The sequence below is a fragment of the Amblyraja radiata genome, chromosome 26 (genome assembly GCF_010909765.2).
Source record: "Amblyraja radiata isolate CabotCenter1 chromosome 26, sAmbRad1.1.pri, whole genome shotgun sequence".
NCBI lineage: Eukaryota > Metazoa > Chordata > Chondrichthyes > Rajiformes > Rajidae > Amblyraja > Amblyraja radiata.
This window is the reverse complement of record NC_045981.1, coordinates 21,018,641-21,046,390: the sequence shown is the minus strand read 5'-3', so window position 1 is coordinate 21,046,390 and position 27,750 is coordinate 21,018,641. Positions and strand designations below refer to the sequence as shown.

At 49.8% G+C, this 27,750-nt stretch overlaps 1 protein-coding gene across 3 annotated transcripts; it reads left to right on the top strand.

Annotated features, from left to right (window-relative positions):
* Positions 1-914: 914 nt before the first annotated feature.
* epn3 (epsin 3) lies at positions 915-25,383 on the top strand. 3 transcript variants are annotated; one of them, XM_033044454.1, is made up of 7 exons: positions 915-1,022; positions 7,622-8,306; positions 18,306-18,433; positions 20,902-21,015; positions 22,052-22,226; positions 22,862-23,092; positions 24,992-25,383. In XM_033044454.1, the coding sequence occupies exons 1-7, from the start codon at positions 960-962 to the stop codon at positions 25,195-25,197; spliced, it is 1,602 nt and encodes a 533-aa protein (XP_032900345.1). In that variant the 5' UTR covers positions 915-959; the 3' UTR covers positions 25,198-25,383. The 3 variants fall into 3 exon arrangements, with proteins under 3 accessions (XP_032900345.1, XP_032900347.1, XP_032900346.1); XM_033044456.1 differs by lacking the exon at positions 915-1,022 and adding an exon at positions 1,871-1,953; XM_033044455.1 differs by lacking the exon at positions 915-1,022 and adding an exon at positions 6,436-6,582.
* Positions 25,384-27,750: the final 2,367 nt, after the last annotated feature.

The window sequence follows — 27,750 nt, the reverse complement described above, 5'->3', positions numbered from 1 at the left end:
TCTCCCCTCTACTCCATTAGTCTGAAAAGGGGTCCCGACCCGAAATATTGACTGCCCATTTCCCTCCACAGATGCTGCTTGATCCGCTGAGATATCTGTGGGGTTCCCACTTTACTGGATCACCTACATTCTTTACTCCGTTCATACAGAATTTGTAGGTAAGCTCATTTTCGACACAAATAGCACATTTGGCTGACTTGCGACCTTTTAATGGAATGATATTCTCTTGTTGGAGAGAATGTCTAGGTTTAATCAGCAGTTGGCACAACATCCAAAGGGCTTGGAGTTCCCTCCCTCCATTTGTGCGGAGTTTGTAGGTTCTCCCTGTGACCGTGTGGGGGTTCAACGTCTCCGTGTGCTGCGGTTTCCTTCCCACACTCCAAAGACGTACAGGTTTGTAGTTACATTGGCCACGGTAAATTGTCCCTAGTGTGTGGAATAGAATTACTGTATGGATGATCGATAGTCGGCGCCGACTCGGAGGGTGTGTATCCACGCTGTATCTCGATACTAGACTAAACTAAGATCAGCCCTCGCAGAATCCCAGGCAATTGTTGTTTCCCTCTGTATCAGAAGTGACCAGTTCTGATGCAGGTTTTCATCCGAAACGACAACACTCTCTGCCTCTCTGTAAAGAGGTTGCGCGACCCGCTGAGTGTGTCCATCAATCTGAAGAAGGGCCCCGACCGCAAACATCGCCTGTCCATTGCTCTCCACTGCCCGACCGGCATGAAATCCTCCAGTTTTGTGCCCAGCAGTCTCCGTTGCAGACGTCCGCAGTGTTTACTCTTTCCGCGGGCAGACATGGCTGGCGATAGACCACGGGATCTGCTTGCAGCGGAGCCGGTAGCGGGCTCTGGCTGGAGAGGAGGTGGGGCTGCTTGCATGAAGGATCCGGCGGGCGAGGAGTTGGGTTTGTGCCCAACGTGTGCCGCTCCGCACTGCCTCCACAAGCAGGGATGGTGCCGCCCGCGGCCGGTGCTGCGCTGCGGCGCCGAGGCCGACCTGCCTCACTGCGGGAGGTGAGGAGATTGGGGCCGGTGCCCGGGCATCTGCCGCCGGCCTGACGCGTCGGTGCGGGGAGATGTCTGGGCGGGAGGGGCTGCGGACTGACCGGCCCGGACGCCGCAACCTGCGCGGTGCCGGCGGCGAGCGAGCGGTGCCTGGCCTGGCGGTGTCTGTCCTGGCGGTGTCTGTCCTGGCGGTGCCTGGCCTGGTGAACGCTGGGTGTGGTGAGCGGGTCCCGGGGGTACAGCCGGCGAGAGGGGTGTGTGTGGGGGGGGGGGGGGGGGGGGGGGGGGGGGGAGAACAGGACCGAGGGCCCGAAGGGGCTTCAGAGGGGTAGCGGGAGAAGGGGAATGAAAAGGAGAAGCGAGGAGGGAGGTTCGGTGCAAGTGGACGAATATTGAAGGACAAGGGTGGGAGTGAGGGGAGGGGAGGTGGTGAGAGTGAGCATTGAGTGGGGGTTGAGAGGACGGGATGGGGGGGGGGGTGAGGTTGGCTGACGGTGATGGAGAGGAGTTTGTGTGGGGTGAATGAATGGGGAGGGGGAGTGATGAACGAGTGGGGTGAGGGAGGTGGGGATATGGGGATAGAGAGCGGGGTGGGGGGGCTTTGAAGCGACTCGCGGTCCCGCATGGAGGCCGTTCGGCCCTATTACTGCTGCTCCGCGACTCTCCCGCTGGCTCTGTGAATGTATCCACCGCCCGCACCTATCGCCTCCCCGCAGCCAAGGTCCTGCTCTGCCGCCCCCGGTCGGACTTCCCTCCGACCCCGCCCGCCCGCCCCCACCGCACCAACGCGGCTCTTCCTCGGTCCGGCTCCCGGGATCAATGAGTCGCGAATATTTACCGCATTGTCTCCGCAGTGACTGGGGCCGGGATGGATTTATTCTAGAATGATCATTTACTGAAACAACATCACTGCCCCGCCAGTGTGAGTCCGCAACTTGAGGTAACCCGCTCGATGGGAATCCGGTGCATGGCGCTTAAAGTTGTCCATTTGTTTGTACCCCGGGTTTAGACTCGATGCCTGGCCCGTGTGTTGAGTATAACACGGGATAGCTCAGGCGAGCTGTGTTTCTGCATCAGGCAGTCTCTCTCCGGTCTCTCTCCGCGGAAGTGAGAGCGCAGAGAAAAGTTTTCACTGTTAGAAATTCCTCGGGTCATGGAACAGATGTGAATCCCGAGGAAGAACACAGGGAATGTTGTAGGGGTAGGCCACTCGGCCCCTCTAGCCTTCCCTACCATTCAGGATGATCATGGCTAGTCTGCCCAGGACATATCTCTTCTGCACCTGTTGCCCCATTACCCTCATTTCCTTGAGCTTTCAAAAATGCAATATCTCCCCTGCAATATCTCCCCTCCAATGACCCACCCAATATGCACCGCTCTCTGCAAGAGGACATTCTTGTGCGCCTCGGGTTTAAATGACTGGCCCTTTACCTTGCCCCCTTTTACCGTCTCCTGCGGTCCCTCGTTTGAGACTCCCCCAGTGGTGGAAACAAGAACACGGGGAGCAAGAGTCAACACCACTTGGTGTCCCATACCATTTACTATATATGTCCTATCCCCATTTAACCTCAAAAAATGCATCACCTTGTACACGCCAGGGTTAAATTCCATCTGCCAATGCTCCACTCAACTTTCCATCCGATCTATATTTGTTGTAGCCTTAGACATACTTGGCTACCCACATTGCCACCAATTCCTGTATCATCCAGAAATATATCTCACAAACAACACAGGCCACAGCTCCAAACCTTGTGGTACACCACTATTCACAGACTTCCAATCAGAAACGCATCCTTCCACCACTGCTCTATCCCTTCTCCCACCAAGTGTTTTAAAATAAAGCCCCAGTGGGAAGGTTGATTCATTAGTTAAATTTACCAAAACTTCATAGATTGGGCAATGTTGGAAAATACGAAAAGTGAGTCCTTTTTTCCACTTGGTGGGGAGATAAAAAGCGTGAAACTGCTGGACATTTGGCCCAACATACGCTTTTATCAGAAGCTGTGCTGCAGTATCTTACTAAAGATCATCAGAGATATTGCAACTGGGCACTTGGGAACATTCAGGGGAATTAGGCAAAGTGAGCATGGTTTTGTGAAAGAGAAATCATGCTTGATCAATTTATTACAATGTTTCATCAAAATTACAATGCTGTGGATAAAGGAAAAACTGGAATTTGAAGAAGGCATTTGATGAAGTGCCACATCAAAGGTTATTGCAGATAATAAAAGCTCATGGTGTAGGGGGTAATATATTTATCACAATTTGACTGGCTAACAGGAAACAGAATGAACATGAATGGGTAATTTTCAGATTGGTACAGTGTAACAAGTGGTGTGTCACTGGGTCATTGCTGGGACCTCAAGCACAAAGACACTGAAGGTACAGTTCCTAAATTTGCTGATGACACAAAGATAGATAAGAGAAGTCGGCAGAGGACATAGAACACTACAAATGGATCTAGATGGATAAAGTGAGTGTGTAAAGTTGTTTCAAATGGTGCATAATCTAGGAAAAGATGAAGTTGTTCACTGTGACAGGAGCAATAAAAAACCCCGCATCCTATATACATTGTGGGAGATTGCAGAATCCGAGATGCAGAGGGAAGTTAGTGGAGTGGCTATTCCTAGGGAGAAGGTTCTTGGGAAGCTGAAAGGGCTGAAGGTGGAAAAGTCACTTGGGCCGGGTGGACTGCGCCCCAGGGTTCTGAAAAAGGTGGCTTTAGAGATTGTGGAGGCATTGATAGTGATATTTCAGGAATCACTAGAGTCAGGAGTGTCCCAGATGATTGGAAAATTGCCAATATTACCCTGCTGCTCAAAAAGGGAGCGAGGCAGAACAGTGGGAACTATCGGCCAGTTAGTCTCACTTCGGTGGTTGGTAAAATTTTAGAATCCATTATGAAGGATGAGGTTACGGAGTACTTAGAAGTTCACGATAAAATAGGCCGAAGTCAACATGGCTTTATGAAGGGGATGTCTTGCATTGACAAATTTGCGGGAATTCTTTGAAGAAGTCAATAGCAGGACAGACAAAGGAGAGTCAGTAGATGTTGTTTACTTAGATTTTCAGAAAGCCTTTGATAAGGTGCCACATGTTAGGCTGCTTAGGAGGATGAGAGCCCACGGTATCAAAGGGCAGATACTAGCATGGATAGCAGGTTGGCTGGATGGCAGAAGACAAAGCGTGGCAATAAAGGGGCTTTTTCTGGTTGGCTGCCAGTGACTAGTGGAGTTCCGCAAGGGTCGGTGCTGGGGCCGCTGCTCTTCACGTTAATGATTTGGACGAGAGGATTGAAGGCTTTGTGGCAAAGTTTGCAGATGATACGGAAATAGGTGGTGGGGCAGGTAGTGTAGAGAAAGCAGGGACTCTGCAAAAGGGCTTGGACTAGTTGGGAGAGTGGGCAGAGAAGTGGCAGATGGAATACAGTGTAGAAAGGTGTGGAGTCATGCATTTTGGTAGTAGGAATCAATGCATAGTCAATTTTCTAAATGGGGTGAGAATCCTGAAATCGGAGGTGAAAGGGACTTGGGAGTGCTGGTGCAGGATTCCCAAAGAGTTAATCTGCAAGTTGAATCAGTAGTAAAGAAAGCAAACTCAATGTTAACCTATGATGAGCGTTTGTTGGCACTGGGCCTGTACTCATTGGAGTTTAGAACAATGAGCGGGGACCTCATTGAAACATGAAAGGCTGCTCTTCACGTGGATGAGTGGATGTTTCCACTAGTGGGAGAGTCTAGGACTAGAGATCATAGCCTCAGAATTAAATATTGTTCTTTTAGGAAGGAGATGAGGAGACATTTCTTTAGTCAGAGGGTGGTGAATCTGTGGAATTCTTTGCTACAGAAGGCTGTGGAGGCGGGTGGGTGAAAGGTTGCCGGGGTTGGGTACGAATGTGACGTTGAGGTTGCAATCAGATCGGCACTGGGTTTGTTAACTGATGGTGAGGCTGGCGACCCAAGGGACCTGTCCGTGGCCTAACTCATGCGTTCTAAACTTCTCCATTTTAATGACTTCCGAGAAAACAAAAATAAACCTTCAATTGTCCTAAATGACCAAACACATGAACGACCTGAGGATATAGCCTCCCGGGACCTCGCCCGTCACCCCTCTTGGGACCATAAAACATAGGAGTAGAATTAGGATATTCAACCCATCGAGTCTACTCCGCCATTCAATCATGCTTAATCTACCTTTCCCTCTCAACCCCATTCCCCTGACCAAAACACCCAAATGTCTTGGCTTCTACAGCCGTCTGTGGCAATGAATTCACGAGATTCACCAACCTCTGGCTAAATAAATTCGTCCTCATCTCCATTCTAACGGTACATCCCTATATTCTGAGTGTGCCCGTTGGTTCTGGACTCTCTCATTCCGGGAAACATCATTTTCACGCTCATTTTCTCGCAGCCTCCAGTAAGTTTCAATGATACTTACAATCTCACAAATAAATGACGAAGAGACGGACCGGCCCCACCGCTACTGTACAGTGACAGACCCGTCCCCACCAGTACTGGACCCCAGTGCATACAGTCTCTCCCACGGCGGACGGGCTGAGATGACCCGACCATTGAACCATCCCGTGACGGGTGGTACCTGCTCAGAGGCAACACCACCCGTCCCCACCAGAACTGGCCCCATTCTCCATATCCCTTGGACTCGCTCTCTGTCCTTCGCCTGCTCCGTGTATCTCCATCTCTTGCTGATTCGCTGTCACTCTGACCATCTCTATGTCCAACTCTCTCCCACCTCCTGATCTCGCCCTTTCCCGTCTGTCTGCCCAGTCTGATACAGAGACGCGCTTTCTCCGGCCGATTCCCCCACTGACTGATTCATCTTTTGAATCTTACCCGTTCTTTCTCCCGCCCTCATTTTCTTCCTGTCTCCATCTGGTACTCGCCTCTCTACTGTGTTACACCATCTCTCTCACACTAACTTGCTTTAATCTATTTTTCTTTCTGCTGCGTCCTCTCTTCCTTTCCTTTGTTCTCCCCATCTAATTCTATCCCCCGTGTTCCTCCTAACCCCCCATCTCTCTAGTTTCCCTCTCCCCTCACCATCAGTCTGAGGAAGGTTCTCGACCCGAAACCTCATCTATACCCTTTCTCCAGAGATGCTGCCTGGAGTTCCTCCAGCATTTTGTCCTTATCTTCGGTGAGAACCAGGATCTGCGGATCCTTCCTACACAATTTCTATCTCCCTATCTTTTATTTCTTCCTTTGATTCGGCCTCTCCCTCCTCTGGGGCATTATATCCCCCTCTCTATCTCTCTCTCCGATATTTCCCTCTCTTTCGCTTCTGACCCTCTCCCTTTCGCTATGGATGTCTCTCATGCATACTCTGGTTCTCTCCATGATTCTGTCTGCTCTCTCTGTTACACCCTCCCTCCTCCTCGGCGGCCGGAGCAGGGTGTGTGAACAGGACGCCGCCCCCGACCCTGGATATAAACACTGCGCCGCCCCCCGGGACCGCCTCTTGCCCGGCCCGATCTCCACAGTTGCAGGATTTGCAAACCCTGCTCAGCCAGTGGCGCGCCGACACCGGTCTGCTCTGCTCTGCTCTGTGAGCGGTGAGTTTGCCCCCGTCTGTTGGTCATGAAATGCCTCAATGTTCTGACCAGATTAAAGACCCGTAGCCCAGGGACTGGACCCCGCTCGATGTGCGGACTGTGGCCCCCTGGGTCTGCGGGGACTGTGCCCGCTTGGTGTGGGGACTGCCCCGCTTGGTGTGGGGACTGTGCCCCGCTTGGTGCGCGGGGCTGGGGAGGCTGGTCCGGGCCGTGGGGAATGAGCCGGAGATGTTACAAGAGATATGGACGGGGACATGGAAATGTTCAGAGGGATAGGGGGTCGGGCCCAGGCAACACAAGAACTGCTTTATCAGGAAAGACACGAAGTGCTGGAGTTACTCAGCGAGTCAAGCAGCACCTCTGGAGAACATGGATAGGTGACGTTTCGGGTCGGGACCCTTCCCTGCACTGATTGTGGTGACCGGGGGGTGGGGGGGGGGACGACGACAGGGCACAGCCTGGCAAGGGTCCCGACTAGAAATGTCACTCATCCTATTTTCTCCAGAGATGCTGCCTGCCCCGCTGAGTTGCTCCAGGACTTTGTGTCTATCCTGGCAAGAAATAGGTGGATACAGGTGAGGGGGTCTTGTTGGCAGTTTGTTGGACAAGGGCTAGATTGATTAGTAGGACTGGATGTTACAGACACAATGTGTTATAGTGATAAGGATAGAAAATGCGTGAAATGTGAAGCTAGAGGAATGAATGTGGAGGGTGACGGGAGAAATGGGTGCACATCCAGGTTTGGGTGGGGGTTACAGGGATAAGAGGGGGAAGGGGTGTTTGCCTACAATTGGAGAATCCAATGTTCATACCGGTAAGTTGTAAGCTACTCGAGCTAGATTAGGTGCTGTCCCTCCAGTTTGTGTGTGTGGCTGCACTCTGGCCCAGGGTAGAAAGGTCAGTGTGGGAATGGGGAGGGGAGTACTAATGGGACTAACTTGGATGGGATATCTTGGCCGCGATGGGCCGCATGGCCTATTTCCGTGCTGGGTAGCTATGTGGCATGCCGTGTTGACCCGTTTTATATTCTCGGCTGCAGCTGGGGCTCCCCGATGCCCTGCGGTTTGGACGGCAGCCGGGCGAAGCGGTTCCACGCCGGGCTCCCAGGGTTGAACTAGTCGGCGTGAGCTGGCGGGGCGGCGGGACATTGAGCATGGCCACGTCGGCTCTGCGGCGGCGGATGAAGAACCTGGTCCACAACTACTCGGACGCCGAGATCAAGGTGCGGGAGGCCACGTCCAACGACCCCTGGGGCCCGGCCAGCTCGCTCATGTCCGAGATCGCCGACCTGACCTTCCACGTCGGGGCTTTCCCGGAGATTATGTCCATGTTGTGGAGGCGCCTGGGTGACCAGGGTCGCAACTGGAGACACGTCTACAAGGCGCTGACCTTGCTCGACTACCTACTCAAGACGGGCTCCGAGAAGGTGGCCCAGCAGTGCAAGGAGAACATGCACACCATCCGGGCGCTGGTCGACTTCCACTTCATCGACCAGGACAGCAAGGACCAGGGGGCCAACGTGCGCCACAAGGCCGGCCAGCTACTCGCTCTACTCCGGGACGAGGAGCGGATGCGCCAGGACCGGGTGCACGCACTCAGAACCAGGGAGAGGATGTCCCAGGTGGTGATGAGGCCGCGGGCTGGCCTGGGCTCGGCCCATCTCAGCCCGGCCGCCCACAGCAACGGGGAGGACAGCGGGGGATCTCCCGAGAGCCCCGTTAACCGTGAGTACAGATCCCGCCGCGCCGCTGTCTTTGTTGTGCTAGTTACCTGGATCAATTTGCAACATTGAGGGGCTCCCTGCACCCCAGGGGCATTAGCTTCACATAAATCAGCGATATTGAGCAGATAGGCCCCTAGGGTTTAGTGAGGGTGGCTGTGTGGACCAGACACATGGATCTCACCGCCTGCTCTCTCAGCAGCCCGGAACCCAGGGCACATGGCGGGCAGCAAAAACCCCACGACTCTCCTCCAAAACACAAGGTGCTGGAGGAGCTCACCGGCTCAGGCTGCATTGGGTGGACAGGCGACGTTTCGAGTCCGACCCTTCTTCATCCTCCTGCACTTTGTGTTTTGCTCAAAATTCCAGCATCTGCAGTTGATTCTGTTTCTATGGCTCTCTTGCTCCAAGTACCAGAGAACAATATCCAACCTCCAACTAGATTGTCTCGCACACAACCACCTTCCACCCACCCCATCTGTTTCCTTTGCCTCCTGCCACAAACCAGGCGCTGAGTTGGGTTAGAACTCTGGAATTCTGGAGATGCCCCATTTCTATTCACCCCTCCTGGGCACCATCCATCGCAATTCCAAAGTATTTAATCTAAAGGGGGCAACGGGTGGAGGTAACGTTCTCCCCGATGTTTCATCATGTCAGCCCCTCTACACGGACCTGAAGGGCCTTGAACTGCAGTTCCTCCAATGGATTTAAGTGACTTTTCCAGATCAACTAAGAAAGCATATTTTCAACAATGTGTAGAAACGAGGTTAAGTGGTCGTTTTATCGGGAAGATTCTTCTGGGGCAGAGAGATCATAATATGAGAGAACTCCATGTGGGTCTGGTGAAGGTCAGTGATTAAATCGAAAGCGACGATCTTAAATTTACTCCAAACCAGTTTCAATGGTGTGAGGGAATAAATGGGCGATGTAGATTCTAGATGGATGTTAAAACAATGAAAACGCCAGAACATTTACATGAATCATTCAAAACTGCCAATTCATTAATATTTATTAAGAATCATGGAATATTCAGTTCTTAGATTAAGGAACGTGCTGTGTTATGAAAAAAGATTAATAACTCCAAGGTTGGGAATGTTTAAAGTCAGCAAAGGATGATTAAGAAGGTAAACGGATTATAAAACTAAAGTAATAAGAAATAGTTCACAAGACGGCTCGTTAATGATTTAACAGTATTGAGGATTAATTAAAGGCAGGAAAGTGTGGTTCAACCGCATTTGGAATATTGTGTACAGTTCTGGTTGCCCCATTACAGGAAGGAAGTGGATGCCTCGGAAAGGGTGCAGAAGAGGTTTACCAGAAGTGTTGGAAAGAACTGCAGATGCTGGAAAAATCGAAGGTAGACACAAATGCTGGAGAATCTCAGCGGGTGAGGCATCATCTATGGAGCGAAGGAATAGTTGATGTTTTGGGTTGAGGCCCTTCTTCTGAAGAAGAGTCTCGGCCCGAAACGTCACCTATTCCTTCGTTCCATAGATGCTGCCTCACCCGCTGAGTTTCTCCAGCATTTTTGTCTACCTCAGAGGTTTGCCAGAATGTTGCTTGAATGAGAAGGCGTTAACTATAAAGAGAGGTTGGACACACGTGGAATGTTTCCTCTGGACCGTCAGAGGTTGATAGACATGGAGCTGGCAGGTGGAGAGGGCCGTGGGTAAACATGAGGTTTATTCACTTCGACAGGAAGATGATTGAACAGAACAGCCGTCAGTTTTGGTGTGAAGTGGTCTTGGTTTGCCTGGACAAGGATTGCAGAATATTAGTATAAATGGAGAGCGTATTTAGGGCCTGTAGTGTGCTGGTCATTATAATGTAGTGTTGGAGAATTGCAGTAAAGGAGGGCTGCAGCAGTTATGTGAATAAGACAATGTCTGGACAACCGGAGGAGATACTTACTTGGGAACGTGATGAGATGAAGGAACAAAGGGGTTGTACTCTGTAGAGAATTAAAGAACAAGCTAGAGTTCAGACGATTGAGGGGGGGGGGGGGGGGGGGGGGGTGATCTGATTGAAACAGGAATAATTGTGAAGGAGTTGACGGGTTGGTTGCTGAACATTACCACTTGGTGAAGAACACAATGCCAGGGCAAGGGGGCGATGAGGAGGAATTTCCATTACCCATCCCCCCCCCCCCCCCCCCCCCCCCCCCTCCCCAGTGTGGAAGTTTCCCTTCAACCTTTGCAGTTGTACAGGGTCTTGGTGAGACCACACCTGGAGTATTGCGTACAGTTTTGGTCTCCAAATCTGAGGAAGGACATTATTGCCATAGAGGGAGTACAGAGAAGGTTCACCAGACTGAATCCTGGGATGTCAGGACTTTCATATGAAGAAAGACTGGATAGACTCGGCTTATACTCGCTAGAATTTAGGAGATTGAGGGGGGATCTTATAGAAACTTATAACATTCTTAAGGGGTTGGACAGGCTAGATGCAGGAAGATTGTTCCCGATGTTGGGGAAGTCCAGGACAAGGGGTCACAGCTTAAGGATAAGGGGGAAATCCTTTAAGACCGAGATGAGGAAAACATGGTGCTGAGAGAGTGGATCAGCCACAAATGCACTGAATGGTGGATTGGGCATGAGGGCCGAATGGCCTCATGCGGTCTCTATTTTTCTGTCTCCATGGCTGTAATAGATTAGCTCCTCCAGCTGAGCTGATCCTGAGATGTTCCTGATGCTGTCTTTGTTAAGCAACAAACAATCTGCTGGTGGAACTCAGTGGGTCAGGCAGCATCTGTGGAAGGAAATGTCCTTGTCATTCATTGCCAGTGGGAATCTCTGTGCGTGTCTGTGGCTGTGCAATTAAGCAGCATTTATACAGGAGGCAAGGTCCATCATCCCCACCACTGAGCAGTGACCTGTCTGGAAGGAGGATGCACCTCGCTCTGCGACCCCTGACCTGGAGTCATCGCTTTGCAAAGCAAAAACACAGACAGATGCTGGAAATCGGAAATAAAGCAGAAAACACTGAGAATATTCAGCAGGTCAGGCAGCTTCTATGGAGAGAGATTCACTGACATATTTAATGACTCTTCTTTGCAACTGGTCTCACGGGAGATCTGATCACTCAGGGTGATGCCCTATCCCAATCAGAGAGAGCACGCTGATGTGGGAGCAGGGAGCTGATGGTGCTCTGTGACTCCTGTGTCTGCAGCACTGAATTACAAGGAGCTTGCAACACCCTGGATGTGGGGCTTGCACACTAATTACGTCCAGAAGATTAGACCTGAGATATTAATTTGAATTTAAATCAAGACGTGGAATAAAAGCTAGCATCAGTAGTTTGAGCGTTTGACAGCTCTGGGCCTGTACACGCTGGAGTTTAGAAGGATGAGGGGGCATCTCATAGAAACTTACCGTATAATGAAAGACATAGGCAGAATGGATGTGGAAAGTATGTTTCCCCCAGTGGAAGAGTCTAGGACCAGAGGGCACAGCCTCAGAATACAATGAGTCATCGGGGTAAGGGGTACTGATTGGGGATGATCAGCCATGATCACATTGAATGGTGGTGCTGGCTCGACGGGCCGAATGGCCTACTCCTGCACCTAGTGTCTATTGGCTATTGACATATCTATAGTAAGGAGACAACAAGAAATTTCTTTAGCCAGAGGTTTGTGAATTCGTAGAACTCATTGCCACATAAGGCTGTGGAAGCCAAATCTTTGGGTATTTTTAACGCATAGATTGACAGATTCGTGATTAGTAAGGGTGTCAAAGGTTTTGTGGAGAAAGCAGGAAAATGGGGTTGAGAGGAAAAGATAGACCAGCCATGATTCAATAGCAGCGTAGACTCGATGGGCCAAATGGCCTAATTCTGCTCCTCAAACTTATGGACTTAGTATTCCAACATCCTGTAAATAGACACACGCTTGATCAGCCCCGCTGTAACATTGTACAATCAACCTTCACATGGCAGCACTCAGCAGGAAACCTTCTACAGGTGGAATAATTCCAGCAATCAAATTCTTATAAATTAATATCAGCGAGGGAGAAATAAAGTTACTTACAACTCTTCATAGAAACGGCATTCAAAATGATGACTCACATTCCTTGTTTACGCTGCATTGCAGCATGTCACTGTGTATCTAAGATAGAGACCCCCCTGTGGTCACACACAGCTTGGTCCAAGGACATCTCATGCTTTTTTTAATTTGGATAATTCATGTGTGTGTAAAATCTATACTGAGTTGACACAGGGTGAAGTTTCATCTACGCTGTCCCAGTCAAACACATCAGGAAAGAGCATCACTGATTAGACACAAACTCCCTCTACATTCTCACACCACACACACTCAAGGTATGGGATAGACACCTGATTAAAGCTCCCTCTATACTGTCCTGTTATACACTCCCAGGGCTGGACAAAAATGAAGCTCCCTCCACACTGTCCCATGACACACTCCCAGGTCTGGACACAGAGTGAAGTTCCCTCTTCAATTCCCAGGTTCCATGCAATGCAGCTGTTCCAGCAGCAGTCAGGTGAGGTGTGTGGATCTGGGAAAGGTCTGATGAGATCAGTGCTTGCTGAAGGTGATGGGGAGAGAACGTGAGTGAGATATTTCCAAGCTGGCAGGAGATCACCTGTGATCTTGTAAGGTGGCATCAAGGCTCTGTCGGGAGATTCTGTGGAGGAGGTAAGAAGAGTCTGGAAGAGCGAGGGTGGGAATGTGTGATTCTTTGTCTCTGTGCTTGCTTCACTGTGCACCAAGGGACGTCCCCACCCCTGTGGCCAGCCTGGGTCACCAGACCTGCCTGGGTGAAGATGGTTTTGTTTCAAATCACAGCCCCACTGTGTGTGGTGAACATATCGATCACAAGTGGCAACTGAAGGCGGTGGAGGCCAAGTCAATGGAGATTTTTAAGGCGGAGACTGACAGATTAGTACGGGTGTCAGGGGTTATGGGGAGAAGGAGAATGGGGTTGAGAGGGAAAGATAGATCAGCCATGAGTGAATGGTTGAATAGACTTGATGGGCCGAATGGCATAATTCTGCTCCTATCATTTATGAACATGAAGCGATCGTGGGAGCAGTGGAGTGGTGAGCGAGGTGGTGACTCCCTCGAGCAGCCTACACCCCCACCACAGAACTGCTAATGCAGCGGCTGAACAGTGAGCACAGTCCAGTCTCTTCAAGCTCAGCGACTTTTATCAATGTACACAGTGCTGGGGGCAGTGACAGCAGGGTCAGAAACAGTGGGGTGCTTGCACAAGTGTGGCAAGAGGTCAGTGGCTGCGGATAGAGTGAACTGCAGCTGTGCCCAGAGCGGGGGCTGCCGGGGCTATTGGCAGAGCATTTCATGCAAACATTCTGCAATCCCATCCACTATACCAGGAACACCGGGATTGCTGGGAATTAAACATGTTGACCTGCCCAGTGGCCGGTATTTGGTACAATATTAACAAGATGGAATGACTTGACGTCCTGAGCTTCGGGAGTGGCGGTTCGCTCTGCATCTGCCATTAGAAGTGGGAACAGAGGAAACATGCAGCCTGGTTACTGACATAACGGTCAGCTGATCAGTGACACTAGGCGAGGGCTGGGCAAGGCCAGACAACAGTGGGAGCCCCCACAAGTGGTTCTCCAGGATCTTTGCAAAAGATTTGATTAAGTTCAAGAGGGGAAGCAGGGAAAGAGTCTGCTCTCTCCAAAACCAAGGTGGCAACTTGTGCCTGGAGCCAGAGGAAGTAGGTGACATCTTGAATGAACACTTCTCCAGGGAGAAGGATATCGTAGTTGGAGAATTCAAGGAAGGGACAGCAAAATCCTATAATAGGCTACTGTTAAAAAGGAGGAAATATTAGATGTCCCTGGTGGCACCAGAGGTGGATATTGTACCTTGACCCATTGACCAGCATTGCAGGCTGCTACAACACGAGATCGCTGGGGCCAGAGAGATCGTTAAATCTTTGCTGGCCACAGATGAGGCTCCAGGTGACTGAAGGACAGCAAGTGTGATCCCTTCCAACAGGAAGAGCAGTAGGGAAAAGCCAGATGATTGCAGGCCTGTGAGTCTCGTGTCAATAGTAGGGAAATTATTCTAAAATATTTGACGGGGTTATCTAAGATGGATAACTCAGTAGTATTTCAAAGATATTCAGCATGGCATTGCAAAGGGGAGATATTAGAGTCATTGAGCCAAATGGCATGGGAACAGGCCCTTCAGCCCAACTCATCCATGCCAACCCATGTTAGTCCCATTTGGCTGAACCTGGCCCATACCCCGTTAAACCTCCATATTCATATACTTGTCCAAATGTCATTTATACCATCAAACAACAATTTACACTAACGCTTCATTAATGCTATTTTATTCTTCCCACATTCCCATCAACTGTCCTCATTTTCTACCGATCCATGCACAGAGGCATTGAAGAGAGGCCCATTAACCTACCTACACACAGTTAGGATGTGGACGGAAACTAAAGCAATGGGGGAAGCCAATGTGGGTTTGGGGAGAATATACAAACTCCAAGCAGATAGCACCCAGAGTCGAGATTGTATCTGGGCACTGAATCCCTGAAGCTGCAGGCCTACTGGCTGCCCCACTGCACATCATTATGCTTCTCTGACCTGTCTGAAAACAAATGAATGCTTCAAAGGTGTAAAAAGCATGTTGATGAGGGCAGTGTGGTTGATGTAATCTACATGGACTTCAGTACGGTCAGTAGCAAGGTCCCACGTGGAAGATGGGTCTAAGGGGTTGGAACCCACAGGATCGAAGGCAAGTTGCAAAAATGGATCCAAAATTGAATTGCTCACAGGAGACCAATACTGGAGGGTTGCTTTTGTAATGTGAAGTCATTGATCAGTGGTGTTCCACAAGGCTCGGTGATGGGGCCCATTACTGATTGTTATATACAGGAATGGTGGGTATGAATGTAGGAGACATGATTAATAAGTTAACAAGTGTCATCCTGGGATGGCAGGACTTTCATATGAAGAAAGACTGGATAGACTCGGCTTGTACTCGCTAGAATTTAGAAGATTGAGGGGGGATCTTATAGAAACTTACAAAATTCTTAAGGGGTTGGACAGGCTAGATGCAGGAAGATTGTTCCCGATGTTGGGGAAGTCCAGAACAAGGGGTCACAGTTTAAGGATAAGGGAGGAGTCTTTTAGGACCGAGATGAGAAAAACATTTTTCACACAGAGAGTGGTGAATCTGTGGAATTCTCTGCCACAGAAGGTAATTGAGGCTAGTTCATTGGCTATATTTAAGAGGGAGTTAGATGTGGCCCTTGTGGCTAAAGGGATCAGGGGGTATGGAGAGAAAGCAGGTACAGGATACTGAGTTGGATGATCAGCCATGATCATATTGAATGGCGGTGCAGGCTGTGGCTACCCCAGGGCAGCTGTGGCTACAGAAGTAGCTTACCACCACCAAGTGTGACTGAGGAGTGAATGAATAATGCGATGTAAAGCGCCTTGAGTATTAGAAAGGCGCTATATAAATCCCATCCATTATTATTATTATTATTACTCCTGCACCTATTTTCTGTGTTTCTATAATCGTTGGTGTATTTGACAGTAAAGTCTTGGGTTAATGGATGACATTAGAGAGTTGGTCAGATAGCCAGAGCAATGGGTGTGGAAGTTAATCCTGATAAGTGTGGGGATGATGCATGTTAGAAGGACTATTAAAGATAGGACATGTACAATGAATGTTCAACCCCTTGGGAGAACTGAGAAACAGAGGGGCCAGAGTCTCCAAATCCAAGGTACCCTGAAGGTGGCAGTGTGGGTGGATACAGTGGTGCCGATGGTATATGGAATACCAGATGTTGGCCCAGATGTTGAACACAAGAGCAGGGAGCTTTATCAAACTTTGCCACAGTTTATGCCACAGCTGGAATATTATGTACAGTTCTGGTCGCCACTATCGGAAGGACATGATTATAATGGAGAGGGTGCAGAGGAGATTCACAAGGATATTGTCTGGAATGGGGTGTTTCAGTTAAGAGTGCAGACTGGATGTAGGCTGGATTTGTTGGATCTACCATTGGAGCTGGCTGTTCAACTCCTCAACTCAGAGGCCTCTGCTGATGGACAGACAACCCAAAGAATGGCGGGCTCCAAATTAAGAAATAGAATTTAAAATAATAATCTCCGGACTATTATTGAGTTTTTATAGGAGGTGATGAAGATTTACGAGGGTAGGGCAGTGGATGTTGTCTAGATGGATTTCACTACGGTCCTCATGGTAGGCTGATCCGGAATATTAAGTAACATGGTGAGCTGATAATTTAGATTCAGAACTGGCTTACTCATAGAAGACAGGGTTTGTGGCGGAAGGACATTATTCAGGCTGGAGGTCTGTGACCAATGAGTTCTGCAGGGATCTGGCTTGGGAAAGTGTACAGTTAATGGTAAATGAAGCTTGCGGTCCAATCCATAGCCCCCTAGATACAGTGGTAAAGAAAGTTTCTGGTAGGCTTGTCTTCATCGGTCGGGACATTGGGCATTAGTGTCGGGAAATCACGTTGCAGCTTTATAGGAATTTGTTTAGGCTGCATTTGGAATGTCATGAGCCATTCTGGTTGTCCAATTACAGGAACGATGTACAAGGAGTTTGCTCGTTCTCCCTGAGACCGCGTGGGTTTCCTCCGGATGCTCCAGTTTCCTCCCGCATTCCAAAGATAGAAACATACATAGAAACATAGAAAATAGGTGCAGGAGGAGGCCATTCGGCTCTTCGAGCCTGCACCGCCATTCATTGTGATCATGGCTGATCGTCCCGTATCAATAACCCGTGCCTGCCTTCTCCCCATATCCCTTGACTCCACTAGCCCCTAGAGCTCTATCTAACTCGTGTAGATGTAGAGGTTTGTAGGTTAATTGGCTTCGGAATAATTGTAGATTATCCCTAATGTGTCGGCTAGTGCTGGTGTATGGGGATCGTTGGTTGGCACAGACTCGATGGGCCGAAGGGCCTGTGTTCTAAAGTCTAAAGATCGAGAGTGGTGACTGCCTGGATCACACTGCGAGGGTTGGTGGCCGAGGCTGATATGATGGTGGCATTTAAGTGGCTTTTAGATAGACCAATGGATATGCATGAAATGGAGGGGAAATGGATCAGGCACAGGCAGAAGAGATTAGTTTAATGGCATCATGTTCGCAGGGACATTGTGAATCAAAGGTCCTGTTCCTGTGCTGTTTTATGTATTATCTGAAACGTTTATTAAATTGGCACAGGAGCAAATAAGATCGGGGAACGGAGAGCATGATGCTGGGATTAGCATGGTAGCAGTGTGTCTGGTTCATGCACAGGGCAGTTGGGAGCTGTTCCCTCAGGGTGGTTTGCACCTGAACCGTGTGGGGTCCAGCGTTCCTTGAACTGTAGAGCTGTGGACACAGAGGGAGTTTGAATTTAAATGTTAGCCAGGGATCAAGGTTGTGAAATGGGAAAATCAAAGAGTAGAGGCAAAGCTCGAGAGAACGTTTTTAATATGAGGATTGCTAAAAGGACTATGGTGGGAAGGTATAGGGAGTATGAGTGTAAAGCCCCTGTCCCACTTAGGAAACCTGAACGGAAACCTCTGGAGACTTTGCGCCCCACCCAAGGTTTTCATGCGTTTCCCGGAGGTTCCCGGGGGTTTTTGTCAGTCTCCCTACCTGCTTCCACTACCTGCAACCTCCGGGAACCGCACGGAAACCTTGGGTGGGGCGCAAAGTCTCCAGAGGTTTCCGTTCAGGTTTCCTAAGTGGGACAGGGGCATTAGGGTAAAACAGAATAAAAGGCTGGGAGTTATTACAATAACAAAAGGGCAATGTGTCTGAATGCAGATTGCATCATCCGCTGCCCCAGCACATGCCCCCCCCCCTCTCCCTCATGCTGCCCCTGGTCCGTCCTTGCCCCGCTCTCCCTCTCCCCTGATGTGGAGTGACCGTCACCAAGGTCCCACCGAGGCAAGTCTCCAGCTGCCCATCTCTGGGCCAGAAGCGGCCCATTGTGGTGCTGACATCTACTCTCCGCTTGTTCTTGCAGCTCTCTCCCGGTTGCCGTGGTTTAACCCCGACCTGGAGCAGACCAGGCCGCACACCAGTGAGGAAGAGGAGCTCCAGGTACAGCTCGCCCTGGCAAGGAGCAGGCCCGAGGCTGAGAATGCAGCCGAGGTGAGCATCGGCCCCTCAGTACAGGCTCTCTCCCCCCCCCTCCCCCTCTCCCTCCCCCCCCCACCACACCGGGACCACCCACTCACCTCACCTGAACCGGTTCAAGTCAGGGTCCCATCCATACCCTCCCTCCCTCCCCCTCCAAACACACTCAACACAGAACCAACCTCGCAGCACCTCAGATTCTGCTTAGCTGGCATACTACCTCATGGTATGAACATTGATTCTCCAATTTGAGGGAACTACTCTATAAACAACCCCTCCCCATTTCACCACTTCTCTTCTCTGTGCCCCACTTGGAGTTGCACCCATTTCTCCTCTTCCTGCTCCCCCTCAGTCTCTCCTTCCATCTATATTCCTTTCTCAGGCTTCATATTTCACCCCTCTTCTCTCCTCATCTCACACTTTTCATCTTTGGCCTTTGTCCAACCAGCTGCTAATCGACACTCCCCCGCCCTCATCTGTGTCCACCTATCACTTGTCAAACTATGTTCTCCCCACCCCCAACCACAATCAGCCTGAAGATGGGTCCTGATCACAAAACACCACCTATCCATCTTCTCCAGAGACGCTGCCTGACCCACTGAGTTACTCCAGCATTTTTTCATTGTGAATAGTGCGGTTCCTTGCACTTCCTGAGCTCAGCCTGGTTTGCCGCCCACAGCACTATCTTCAGCGAGATACGAGCTAGCATTGAACACAAAAGCCTTGAACAGAAAATCTTCCCGTACATTCAACGGGGCTACTCTTGGGAATACTGTGCCAACAGAGGGCGGAGTGAGGGGTGGGTGGCACTGTTGGAGGGACAGTCCGGGGAGGGGTCATCTCCTGGTGAGCTTTGACCTGCAGAAGGACCAGTTCTGGGGGTCATTGCTCTGTTGGGGTCCATACAGAAGCCTGGTACAGAGGGTCCTTGTACCCTGGTGGGTACACTTGTTGGGGTGAGGGGGTGAAGCGGGCCACCCAGTGGTTCCCAGAGGGGCTCTTGTACTGCTGTAGGAGCTACTGAGAGTTTAGTTACAGTTAGAGGAGCAATAATGGAGCAGTGACATCCTGACAGAGGGGCAGCACAGGGGGTAACTAACTGCAGGAAGACCTTCACTGCTAAGGAGGTCAGTGGAGAGGACAGGGGGCTTACCAGAGCTCTATATTGCAGTTATCAGTGGCCACGGAGGGTCCACCCACCTGAAGGATGGGCATGCTGGGGGATGATTTCACCCTCAGAGGGGCAGTGCTGAGGGGCCAATGCCCAATTTCAGCTGCATTCAAGGGAGGACCTTGGCTTTGACAGGAAAGTGGGTGGGGGAAGAGACGGGGAGAGTCAATGCATTGGAAGGCTGCCAGTACACAGGAGTTGTTACCATGCTGGAGGGGCAGGTCAGTGAGGTTATTATTGCAAGGGCCAGTGTTGGGGCTAACATTGAGGTCGAATATCTCTGGTGACAGGAATGACAGGGAGTGAATAGGAATGACAGGGAGTGTGTCAGGAACAATAGGGAATGTATCTGTAAGTGCCAGGAGTAAGTCAGTAGGTCTCGGAGTGACGGATGACTTGGGTGAGACTTGTAAGGGGTCCTTGATATTTTGCTTCACAAAGTGCAGAGAAGGTTTACGAGGATATTGCCAGGACCCGAGGACCTGAGCTGCAGGAAGGGGTTGAGCAGACTAGGACTTTATTCCTTGACACACAGGAGAGTGATGGGTGACCTTATAGAGGTGTATAAAATCATGAGGGGAATAGATATGGTGAACAAACAAGGCCTTTGTTCCCAGGTTACAGGAATCAAGGGCATAGGTTTAAGGTGGGAGGAGAAAGATCTAAGGGGCAACTTTTCCACCCATAAGGTGGTGGGTGTATGGAACGAGCTGTAAGAGGAGGTGGCTGAGGCAGGCACAATAACAACATGTAGAAGACATTTGATCAGGTAAATGGAAAGGAAAGGTTTAGAGGGATATGAGTCGGATGTGGGCAAGTGGGACAAGCAAGGATGGTGTACCTTGGACTGAAGGGCCTGTTCCTGTGTAATATAGCTCTATGACTCGATATCTCTGTGCTTCATTACATTGCTTGGTCCACTCATCTCCATTCCCACCAGTCCACATTCTCCTTGAATACCGTCCTGGTTGTTTATTGCCACTACAATTACCTTTTGAAAATCCATATGTACAACCACACCACCCATCCATTCAACCACTTTGTCTTTTCTAAATGACAATGAAGCCTATAGGTTGAACTGGCCTTTGATTTTCCCAGTGTTGACATACATGGGCACCAGTGGGTTTAAAGGGAGTGCGGAAAACATCACATGGTGAGCCAAATGTCACACAGTGGGATAGCCGAATATTTGGATAGCTGATTAATAGGAGTTTTACTCCATCTCTCCAGATTTCAATTTCCTTTTCATTTCCTCATGTTCTGATTTCCAAGTGTAATTTATCAAGAATGATTTGTTTCTCTTACCATCTAGGGACGGAGAACAAGTTTACCCCCGGATGAAAGTGACGAGGATGAGGATGGAAGTCCTCAAAGAGGACCGGAGCCAAGTCACCAAGAGTTCAACCCTGTGGAGGGGAGGAAGGAGGTACAATCGAATGCTGTCTGCTACAAGGTGACCTTAAACATGGTTCCACAAGGAACTCTTTCCACTCAGCTTCGAGGGTTCCAGACCCTCCAAAGACCGGTGCTATGCTGAGTCTGCACTGCACTCTCAGGAGTCTGTCTCTCTTACACCAAGATCTTCCCTCTTCCCACAAGCGTGGCACTACTTTGAAGTTGGGGAGTTAGTCCAGGGACCAGTGTTTCCAAAACAGAGTTTCTGGACATTTATTTCATCCTTGGGTGTGACGTGCTTCATTTTCCTACATACTGTAACCACTTTGTCAGGAAACCTGTGGCTGCGATTTTCTCCGAGAGGTCAGGCAGTGTGAAGGTTGCAGTGAGCATCCAGTTCTACCTCTTTGTCCCACTGCAGCCAGGTACAGGAACTACAGATGTAGCTTCCCTATCTCTCCCACCGCACCAACAGGGAACGACCCTCTGGTTCACACCTCATGGTCGGGCACCTACCAGCACATCACTAGTGTCATGCCATGGCCATTCCACTGGCAGACTTGTACCAGGTGAGGGATCAAACCCCAAACTGCTAGAGGTGGTCTGAGCACCTCTGGAGGACAAAGGTTCATCCAGGGTTGCTGTTGGCAACAGTGACCCGCTATCTGGGTGCAGAAACAGACAAGGATGGGGTGCGACCAAAAGTCTGAAGAAGGGTCCTGGCCCTGAAACATCACTTATTCATGTCCTCCAGGGATACTGCCTGACCCGCTGAGTTAGTCCAGCACTTTGTGTTCTACACATGGTTCTGCCAGAAGTCTGAAGAAGAATCTCGGCCAAAAACATCGCCCATCCTTGACCTCCAGAGATACTGCCTGACCCATTGAGTCACTCCAGCAATTTGTGATCTACATATGGTTCTGCCAGGGTTCCTGGGTGAGGCATGAGTGGTTGTTTGAAGTGAAGAGTGTCACATCTCACTGGGAGGGAGGAGAGCCAGGGAATGAAGGAATATTTTGGAGTTCTCAGTGCTGCTCACTTCTCTGACCCTCCTCTCCTCATCCTAGCCCTTGCTGCTGGAGTTTGCTGATGTCTTCGGTGCCCCACTGTTTCCAACGGAGACCAGGGCTGATTCGTGGGACGTCCATTTCAACAGCGGCTCCAGCCCAAGTCATCCACACGGAGGCAGAGACGTTTGGTCACCCTCATTTACAGCCCACGCTAACCACTGGGGTGTTGTTGGTAAGACAAATTATGTTTGATGTAAAGGCTCGTCTAGAATAAAATATAAACCGGCAGAGAGTCCCTCCAGAGCTGCACTGGGTAGTGTAGGCAAACACACAGAGGTTATGTTAAAAGAGTAGAGATACTAGGGACAACCATCAGGGGTGTAGGGGTGGGGTTGTGGATGGATATGGAAATAATGGTGAGAAGTACATGTTCAGCTTGTCAACAGACCAGGAATGGAGGTGGAACAAGATCTTTCTTTCCAATCCTGTCACAGAATGGTTGGTGAACATTTAACACAGAAGTGGAGGAAAACAGGGAGAAAAGAAGCTGAAATCTGAAATACTGTAGAAACAAGTGTGGAGCATGTCAGTGAACATGTGAAAAGAGGAAAGGTCAGTACTAACCCCCAGACACTGAAGCTCCCATCACCTCAGAGCAGAACTACGAGGAGACTGAAGTGGTCACTTTCCTAATACTGGCTCACTGACTAACTGGTGGCAAAAACTGTATCTGAGGGACTCTTCAAGGGTTGGCCCACTGCTCTGGGCCACTTCATGGCATTGGAATAAGAACAGGAAGATAGAGGGGCCCAGGGCTTCAGGAGAATGATTAAAGAGGAGAATTAATTTCAAATTCTAAACCTGTAGGACCAACAAAGCTGCTGGGCGAAATGATTCCAAGCACAAAACAGAATGGCAGCAGCAGCCCTGATGTGTTCGATGTAACCGAGATGAGGATTTCCCAAAAGGATTTTTCAAATGGGCTTCAGACTCCAGAGTTATTCCTGGATCCTCACACCTCGTCGCTGGCAAACCTGGGCGCAGTGCTGACTGCACCTTCTCACAGGCTCAACAGCAAGAATCCTTTCCACACACCAGGTAAACAGTCAGAGTGCACTAGTGCTCGGGAGACATCCGTAGAATGGGAAGGTCAGGCATAACCGAGGGACACTTGAAGGGGAAAAAGTGGTCAAACATTTATTTGGGGAATGGGGTTGGTGGTTGGAAATAACTATGTACCTCCTCCCCCAGATATCTCTGTCCTATAAAACTCCCCAGGAGCCTGCCATTTATTGTGCAAGTCCTGCCCTGGTTTGTCTTACCAAATGCAACACCTCCCATTTACCCGAATTAAACTCCATCTGTCATTCCTTGATCTCCTTACCCAGTTGATCAAGATCCTGTCATGATCTTAGATGACCTCCTTCACTGTCCTCTATACCACCAATTTTTGTTTCATCTGCAAACTTACTAACTATGCCATCTATATTCACATCCAAATCATTAATACAAATAACAAACAGAGAATGCGGCACCGATCCCTGCAGGACCACTGGTCCGAGGCTTTCAACCCTCCACTATCACCCTTTGACTACAACCACCAAGCCAATGTTGTATCCAATTGGCCAGCTCACCCTAGACTAGACTACTTTTCTCTTCAAGGAATTCACTTGATCTTAGCTGCTTTTGCCTAACAGATGGCTCTTTCTTTTTCTTGACCAGTACCTCAATCTCTCTTGTCATCCGGGCTCCCTACTCTTGCTAGCCATGCACTTTACTCCAACAGAAACATGCTGACCCTGAACTCTTGTAATCTCATGTTTAAAGGTCTCGCATTTGCTGACGTCCCTTTACCTGCAAACAACCAACTCCGATCAACTTTTGAAACTTCCTGTCCAATACCATCAGAATTGGTCTTACCCCAGTTTAGGACTTCACCTTGTGAACCAAACCTATCCTTTCTCTTAACTATGTAAAACTGATAGAATTATGGGATGCTGATCCCAAAGTGCTCTTCCACTAACACTTCAATCACCTGCCCTGCCTATTTACTATGAGAAGAATGATTTTTTGCCCCTTCTCTAGAAGAGCCATCTGCAAATTGATTGAGAAAAAAATCCTGAACCAATTCCACCCATCCAAGCCTTTAGCACCATGGCAATCCCAGTTGTTAGTTATAATGTTAAAATCTCCCACTATTACCACCCTATTATTCTTGAAGCTATTTGTGATCTTTCTACGTACTTCCTCTTTTCACCCTGCTGACTATTGGGGGATGGGGGGGGGGGGGGGGGGGCTATTGAGTACAATCCCATCAAAGTGATCACCCCCTTCTTATTTCTCAATTCCACCTTATAGCCTCAATGGACGAGAATATCCTCTCTTAAGTACCGCTGCGATGTCCTCCTCAATCAACAACACAACTCCCCCTCCTCTCCTACCTCCACCTCTATCTGTCCTGTAGCATTTGTATCCTGGACCACCGATTTGCCAGTCCTGTGCATCCTTCAGCCACGTTTCTGTAATAGCTACAATATCTTAATCCCATGTACCTATCCTTGTCCTGAGTGCATCTGCCTTACCTCTCACCCAGGTCTCGTGCATTGAAATACACAGTATGGAGTTTAGCCACTAGTCTTCCATTGCTCCCTGCCTAAAAAAAACAAGTTAAGTCTACCGAACCTGCTTGATTTACTTCTGTGTTTAAGAAGGAACTGCAGATGCTGGAAAATCGAAGGTACACAAAAATGCTGGAGAAACTCAGCGGGTGCAGCAGCATCTATGGAGCGAAGGAAATAGGCAACGTTTCGTCCCGAAACCCGCTGAGTTTCTCCAGCATTTTTGTGTGCTTTACCTCTGTATTTGCCTCGACCGTCTCATCTGCCTTACTTTAGGACCCCACAACCTCGCAGTCCCCCCGCCCCCTCCTCCGTTCGCTAAACTAACTCTCCCGAATAGTTCTCCCAAATCTCCCCGCCTTTGTTCTTCGTGTCACAGGTGGGCTCAGTCCGGCCGCATCAGTGAACCCCTTCCTCGACGGCGAGTGGGGCAGTGGGCCGGTGAGGACGGCGAGTGGTGGCGGACCTCCCCAGCCTGGCGGCACGGACGGCAGGGCGATATTCGGAGCTTGGCCGCCGGTAGCGGGGTTCGCCTTTGCCCCGCCCGGTGAAGCTGCCGCTGCAAAGCTGAACCCGTTCCTGTGAGCTCAGCGGGCAAGTGCGGGGGTCCCGTGCCCTTCAGTGGGGCAGTGCTGTAGATATCCCCTGACCCTCCAGCTCGCAACGTGATGAACCTCGGCCTGTATACGATGCGTGGGGAAGTTCGACAATAAACATGTGATTTTATATCCGTGCTGAACCCTGTCGTGATCTCCCGGACCAGGATCGAGATTAAAAAAATGCAAAGTGCTGGAGTTATTTTCTAACAAAAATAAATGCATTCAATTATTTACAATAATATTTTACAATAAGAATATTTACAATACTAAACACACCCACCACCATACAGCAGGCAGTGAAGAAAGCGAATGGCACGTTGGCCTTTATAACAAGAGGAATCGAATATAGGAGCAAAGAGGTCCTTCTGCAGTTGTACGGAGCCCAAGTGAGACCACACCTGGAGTATCGTGTACAGTTTTGGTCCTCTAATTTGAGGAAGGACATCCTTGCTATTGAGGGAGTGCAGCTAGGTTTACAAGGTTAATTCCCGGGATGGCGGGACTGTCATATGCTGAGAGAATGGAGCAGCTGGGCTTGTACACTCTGGAGAAGGATGAGAGGATATCCCATTGAAACATATAAGATTGTTAAGGGCTTGGACACGCTAGAGGCAGGAAACATGTTCCCGATGGTACACAAAAATGCTGGAGAAACTCAGCGAGTGCAGCAGCATCTATGGAGCGAAGAAAATAGGCAATGTTTCAGGCCGAAACCCTTCTTCACACGAAGGGTTTCGGCCCGAAACGTTGTCTATTTCCTTCGCTCCATGGATGCTGCTGCACCCGCTGAGTTTCTCCAGCATTTTTGTGTACCTTCGATTTTCCAGCATCTGCAGTTCCTTCTTAAACAACATGTTCCCGATGTTGGGGGAGTCCAGAACCAGGGGCCACAGTTTAAGAATAAGGAGTAAGCCATTTAGAACGGAGACGAGGAAACAGAGAAGGGTGAGTCTGTGGAATTCTCTGCCTCAGGTGGAGGTAGGTTCTCTGGATGCTTTCAAGAGCTAGATAGGGCTCTTAAAAATAGCGCTGTCAGGGAATATGGGGAGAAGGCAGGAACGGGGTACTGATTGGGGATGATCAGCCATGATCACACTGAATGGCGGTGCTGGCTCGAAGGGCCGAATGGCATATTCCTGCACCTTTTGTCTTTTGTCTATTGTCATAATACAAAGTTACCAACTTAACAGTTGACAGGGTTCTCCTCCTCGACTTTAAAGGACAACCTACTGAGATTTCCAACCCGATTAAGGGATTTGACCAGAGGGTTACAAACTATCTGTGGAGTCCGAAATGAGGAGCAAAATAAAGCCAGGCGCTGAGGGCAGGAACGGCCCTGTCACCGGGACGTGGAATGTCCAAATCTTCTTGCAAAGCAGTGGATCCGTTGGAGGGTGATGCTGGTGCACGTTCACGGACTGGTACATCACACACACGTTGGCAGCGAGCACTTCAAACCAAAGATTATAGCTTTGCTTCAAACCGACCTGCCGTGCTGATCGGGCTGCACGCTGCTGTTGTCGCCACTAGGTGGAGCACGGAGACAGCTTCTAGTTGACACCATCCTGCTCTGCCGAGTAGCTGCGGGACTCCGGGGCGAGACCCCGGGGCGAGTCCCTTCACCCCCACCCCGCACCCTCCAGAGGGTCCTCTCGCCCTAACCCCACCCCAACGCTGTTCCCTGGAGTACATGGATAGAAAAACGTTCCGGGTCGGGACCCCTTCAAGCTGTGGGGCTGATGTTAACCCAGGTCTCGTCTCACCGCCCGACTCATACTTCGGATTCCACCCAATTGTTTTCTGGCTGACCATCAGTGGAAGAACATTTCCCACCCCCACCTTCCAGATCCACATCGTGTCCTGGACCATGTCCCTGCTATAACATTCTACCTGCCTTCTCAGAACCCTCTGCTTCGCTCATCTCTTTAACTACTGCCCCATTAAACTCTTATTAAGCAGACTGTGTACATCACTGTCCCCCAGACCCTGTTCTTGGTTATGCTGGTTAGTTAGGTAGCACTATTTAGAGGCACAGCTGGTAGATCTGTTGCTTCACTACTTTCATAACCCGGGTTCAATCCTGTCCTGGGTTTCTGTCTGTGTGGAGTTTGCATGTGTTCGCTGTAGCCATGTGGGGTTCTCCCAAGTGCTTTGGTTCTCTCCCACATCCCTAGGGAGAAGGATGGCACAGTGGCGCAGCAGTAGAGTTGCTGCCTCATAGCGCCAGAGACCCTTGATGACCACAGGTGCTGTCTGTACAGAGTTTGTTCGTGGGTTTTCTCCAGGTGCTCCGCTTTCCTCCCACACGCCAAAGACTTACAGGTTTGTTAGTAAATTGGCTTCAGTAAATTGTAAATTGCCCCTAGTGTGTAGGATAGCTAGTGCTAGTGTACGGGTGTGGACTCTATGGTCAGAGGGCCTGTTTCCACACTGTATCTTCAAAGTCTAGAGGTTAGTGGGAAATTGTCTTAGTGCAGGTGAGAGGGGGGGGGGGGGGGGGTTGGTGAGAATGTGTGGAGGATAGAAAATGGGATTATTT